This window comes from Rhincodon typus, chromosome 16 (genome assembly GCF_021869965.1).
Source record: "Rhincodon typus isolate 14 chromosome 16, sRhiTyp1.1, whole genome shotgun sequence".
NCBI classification, from domain to species: domain Eukaryota; kingdom Metazoa; phylum Chordata; class Chondrichthyes; order Orectolobiformes; family Rhincodontidae; genus Rhincodon; species Rhincodon typus.
The window spans coordinates 20,709,242-20,715,241 of NC_063347.1; the positions used below are offsets into that span (position 1 = coordinate 20,709,242).

At 39.2% G+C, this 6,000-nt stretch overlaps 1 protein-coding gene across 1 annotated transcript in view; it reads left to right on the plus strand.

Moving 5' to 3' along the window:
• Positions 1-5,424, plus strand: part of slc6a11b (solute carrier family 6 member 11b) — a 135,772-nt gene extending 130,348 nt beyond the window's left edge. Inside the window, exon 10 of the mRNA XM_048606355.1 lies at positions 5,303-5,424. Coding sequence (XP_048462312.1) covers positions 5,303-5,424 — 122 coding nt within the window. The remainder of the gene's footprint in view (positions 1-5,302) is intronic.
• Positions 5,425-6,000: the final 576 nt, after the last annotated feature.

A 6,000-nucleotide genomic window follows, 5' to 3' on the forward strand; every position in this document is an offset into this window, starting at 1 on the left:
AGCTGTTATGAAATGCACCGTATAAATGCATGCCTTTTTTAAAAAGTATAGGATATTAAATTAAAGTCATGGTTAGCCATAGAACTGTGTGAAGAGTTGGTTGTGTAAGTGTTACTTTAAGAAGGGTTGAGTGTGCTGGTGCCCAAAGTAGGCAAGGAAGTAACATAGAGAGTACCTAGTGTGTTACCTTGCCAGTTTTGGAGAGACCACTGAACTTGTTGTGGCTCAGTGCCAGTATAACCTTCTAGGCAGTATGGGTCATCTTTTTTGATAGCTTGTGGTATCTCTCCCTAGTAGGCAGTATGTTGTCTGAGCTATCTGGTAAATTTCCTGCCACCATCCTCTTTCCTGATCTATAGGGCCCGCCTGGTGTAGGGTGGAAGAGGAAAACCACTCAGCAGTCTAATGAGAAGAGGCTCTTGTTTTAAACAAGACATTGGCTATTGCATGATAGCAATTATGTACAAGTTACATTTATATGAGTGACATTATTACAGAGACAATGACAAGGACCTGGATGTTAGGTCTTCGAGTTTTTAACCTGTTCTCCTGTCACATCCATTTGATATGATCATATTGAAAGTGGTTGAGGAATTCCTCTAGGTTAACACTTTCAGACCCTTTATGTAACGCATGCCTCATGATTCTGATTTCATCGAGTAGGATTTAAAGCTCTGATACAGGGAAGCAATTTCTTCTTTTTATTCTGGCTTGGTGCTATAATCTTCTCGGCCCTGCACGGCTATAAATCTACATGTAGATAGTAAAAGCATTGTTAAAATATGCTGTTATTAGAGAGGGAAGTGCAAAGACAAATGTCGCTCTCATACTTGCTTGTAACACTCCCAGTGACCAGTCTGCTGCTTGCTGAATGTAGGCAGTACTGTTTCTTAAAGACTACATCAGAATCTTCTGCTCGTTCAGTTGCTTGCATCCATTTTATGCATGTTTTACACTGATGTCTAGATCAGTGGGTATGCAAACGAGCAGATCCTTAGTTACTTTTGAAATCACGAGCAAGCTGGTTTTTTTTTAAGAAAAGAGGCAAAACTGAACTACCTCATTTAAAGGAATTTCAGACCACTCTACTGTATTGCAGTAGAGAATATCTCCATCGAGACATATGACATGCTAAAGCAATGTTTCTGTGCTGTCCTTGTTCTGCTGGACATTTGATACAAGGGGCATGCATTCTTTTTGTCATTGCATCACCTTTATATGCCATATTAGATATTTCTACTCACTGTGGATACACTTTTTGATGTAACATATTAACTATATGCTAAATTGTACTGTACATTACATAGCATTTGCTGCTCATTCCCAACCTCTTCCATATTACCACCACAATTGCCATTTTGTAAATGATTTGCTGTGGAGAGATCTATTATTATGCAAAACTGATTTAGCTGATGATTTGGTCAACATAAATATCTTATGGCACCACACTGAATTTGTGATTATGGCATGTGTAGTGCGGTTTGCATTATTCCTCATTGCGACCTTATTAACATTTGTCTCTGTGATTGCACTCTCTGTTACAATATCTATAGTTTACATCAATATGGTCTGCTGCTACTTTACAGTAATATAGTTGCTGTACGTTGGGGTTCAAGCTAGGAAGCTTTTTCGGGCCTTGCCTTTAGCTCCAAGAGCATCTGTTCAAAACAAACCATGATGTATTGCCACTTAGAGTTGTTTGTGATCAACCTGCAGAGCCAATAAAAATATCTTTCTGTTCCCCCATGATTCCAGTGAAAGGATCTTGATGAATTTGCAGGGCTCACACTTGTACAAAGCTTTGTGCACTCCAGAACTTGATTCATAAACTTGTAATCATTTATACGAAATGATTAGCCTATTCGCTGTTTCAGAAGTGTTTAAGGTGCATTATCTCATTAATATCATTAATACTATGAGCTATTTTTCTGTTGTACCCCCCAACAAGGTTGTTTTGAAGGTGGGATAGGTCATTGATGTCATATAGAAGTGGCATGGAGGGCATGAAAGGGGCATGGGTCATATATGGCAGCATGTGTGTCATGCTGCAGAACTGCACACAATCATCAATTTGGTTGCAAGTCATTGATATGGATTGGAATCACTTCCTATTGATAAAGTGGAAAAACGGGACAGAGTAAAATAATGGCAGTAAGTTTGACACACCCAAAACAAAATGCACTGGACTTTATTTTTCATTCAATCCTTTTTGCACATGCTTCACCTTGTAATGTTAAACACTACCCCCAACATTTCACTTTCACAAAAGCATTCAGTTCCAGGTCCAAAATAGAAAGAAACCTGCAATTCGTACATTAATGTACGTTAATTAAATAGCAAAACCCAATTATCTGAAAGGCAAAGGATACAAGAAATGTGAATTGTAAGCAGAAAACATTCTGCAGGCTAGACAGTGTCTGCCAGAAATCTGCTGTTTGGTTTATGGGTGAGATTTTATGGAAGAGACACACAGCAGAAACAGACCCTATGCTCCAACGTGTCCACACTGTCTGAGTTTCCCAAACTAAACTAGTAATTCACTCAAAACCCATTCTCTTATGCAGAAGTAGATCTGACTTTCAATGAGAATGATAAAATGTTCGAAATGTTTTTGAGCAGGGAAAGGAGGTGATGTGGGAAAGTAAAAACAAAAAGAGAAGAATCAAAAATGAGAAGGAGAAGGGTATTAAAGTCAGGTGGTATCTAATAGGTTCAATTAAGATTGTAAGACCAAAAGAAATAGGGACAGGAGTAGGTTGCTTGGCCCCTCAACCCTGCTCTGCCATTCAATAGGATCTTGGCTGATCTGACACTCCTTACGTGCACTTTCCCTGTAACCTTTGATTCCCCTACTGATCAAGAATCTATCTGTCTCAGCATTAAGTATACACAAGGATGTTTATGGATGTTAAATACCGATTGGTTGAAAGTATTATTAAACACGTGGGCTAGGTTCAGTTTGTTTTGATCGCCATACATAGATGTGTTTTGGGGGCTCCTATGGTGCAGTGGTAGCATCCCTTTTTCTGAGCCAGAAAGTCTGAGTTCAAGTCCCACCTGTCATGAGTGTGTCATAGCATGTCGAACATAGAGTCACAGAGTTTTTAATAGCACGGAAAGAGGCCACTTGATCCATCCTGCCCAAGCTGGTCATCAAACATCTATCTGCTCTAATTCCCTTTTCCAGCATTGGGCCATAGCCTTGCAAGCTATGGCATTGAAAGTATTTGTCTAAATAACTCATAAATGTCTCAATGATCCCCATCTCTACTACCCATTTAGGCAGTGAGTTCCAGATACTCTCAAACCTTGAGTGAAGAGACATTTCCCAAAATCCCCTCTAAACATCATGCTTCTTACCTTAAAACTGTGCCTTCTGGTGAATGACCCCTCTGTTAAGGGAAAAGTTTTCTGCTATCTACCCTCTTGATGCCCCTCGGAATTACACACTGCAGTCACATCCGACATCAGCTTTCCCTGCTGTCAGGAAAACAACCTCAGCCTATTGAGCCTCTCTTCATAGCTGAATCACCTCAGCCCGGGCTTCATCCTGATGAATCTCTTCTGCACCTTCTCTTGTGCAATTCCATGCTTGCTATGGCAACCAGAACTGCGCACAGTACTCCAGCTGTGGTCTAACTAATGTTATTCACAGTTTTTTTTTTAAGTAACACTACCTAGACATGTTTAGGGGTCTCTTGTAGTACAGTGGTAGTGTCCCTACCTCGAAGTGAGAAAACTTGAGTTCAAGTCTCACCTGTCATAGAATGCCTGAACAAGTTGGTTAAAAATATCTACTTAGATATGTGTTGCCAAAAGTCTACTTAGATATGTGGGGTAGTGATTATCACTGGACTGGAACCCCAGACTAATTTGTCAAAGTAGGTTCAAATCCCACCATAGCAGATAGTGAAATTTGAATTCAATAAAAATCTGGAATTTAAAATGAGCTAACTTCATGAAAACAGTGTAACTACGGTCATTTGTTATAAAAATCTATCTGGTTCACTAAAACCGTTTAGGAACGCAAATCTAGCACCCATACCCAATCTGGCCCAAACCCACAGCACAATGTTTGACCTTAACTGCTCTCTGAACAATTATTGATGGACAATAAATTCTGGCCTCGCCAGCCATACCCATGATCAAATAATAAAGCTACTTAGATGTGTGTCTAAACTGTCTTGAGGCACAGTGATAATGGCCCTACTTCTAAGCTAGGAGGACCATGTTCAAGACCCACCTCCCCCAGCGATATGTCGTAACACCTATGAACAAGTTTCTTAAAATAACTAGTAAGATGTGGATGTTTTTTTAAGTGACCTGCAGGTAGGACGTGGCAGGTAGGACTTGGACCTGGTCTTTCTGGCTCAGAGGTAGGGACCCTACCTAAGATAACTTTTAAGGTGTGTATATAAAAAGCCAGGTGGCATGATAGGGTATTAGTTAGAAAGCACTTGTACATTCTGTGGCAACCAATAAACGGTCTGTAAAAATGCATCCTAATCTTGATGTGTTCTTCATAAGTCTTCAACTTGGAGGTTCTCTAACTAGGCCATTTGGGCCTTTGAGCCTGCTGTGCCATTCAATAAGATCATGGCTGCTCTGATTTTAACTCCAGCTTCCTGCAAGCTCACCTTTGCCTCCCTTGTAGATCCCCAATCCGTCAAAACTCAGTTTTGAATAGATTTAATATTCCAGCCTCCATGAACTATGGGATATAAAATTCCAAGATTATTGTCCCTCAGAGAGGAAATTCCTCCTCATCTCTGTCTGAAATGGAGACCACTTGTTTTGAAACTGTATTTCCTAGTTTTAAGTTCCCTCATAAAGGGAAACATCTGTCTGTATCCTCGCTATTAATCTCCCCCAGAATGTTGTATGTTTTAAGACATTTGGATAAGTTCATGAATAGGAAAGGTTTGGAGGCATATGGGCCAAGCACAGGCAGGTGGGACCAGTTTATGAACATGGTTGGCGTGGACTGGTTCGACTGAAGGGTCTGTTTCCATGCTGTATGACTCTATGTCTCTATAACTCTCGTTCTTCTAAACTCCAGTATACATAGGTACAACCTACTGAACTTTTCCTAATACATCAACTGAACAGATAGCAATGGCATTTGACTAAGCCATGTCTTGTCATTTCATTCCCTGTTTAAATCTCTGATGTCTGATCTCAACTCATCATAGTACTATCCTTCAGAATTAGAGGGATTTGAAAGATGGGTGACTGTCTGAAAATTTCTCTCAATCCAGGGAATATTTGATATTATTGATAATACCTTGATGTTTATCTTTAGGTCCTGGTCTGACATTCATTGCTTATCCGAAAGCTGTCACAATGATGCCTCTTGCACCACTATGGGCTGTTCTTTTCTTTTTGATGCTCATTTTCCTTGGACTGGACAGTCAGGTAAAATAAACATGAACATAATTTCACATAAAGGAATGTATAAATGCTTTGACAAACTAGTGTAATTAAACTAGAGTAAGCAGTGTGTTACTATCAGACTTTACAATCAGGTCATCAATCACACTATTTGACAGGGGACTGTGCTGGCAACATAGCTCATTTGTAAATCCAAGAATTTTCAAATGTGATCTCTGATTAATTTTTTTTTGTTGCAAGTTGAGTTTTTGAAAAATCTATTTTAACTTACGAATTAGCGTATTATAAAATGGGAATTTCAAAGTACATCTGCATAATACATTTTAATAATGAGGTATTACTGAGATTGTTCAAACAGTTCATTTCCTTTCAAAGTTTAGAAAGGATCACATGTGAAATGGGTGCCTCCCTGATATACAATTTTTGACTGATGATTACAAAAATACCTAATGCATAAATAAATGGCAAGAACATCAAACTACATTGATGCCCTTATGCATCAATCTCAACACAGTTTGTCAGTCAAATCAATAATGGCTTTGCCAGAATTGAAAATATGGCCTTTCTTGTTGTTGACCAGAACCTTAATGAAGTTAAGGACCATTCTTA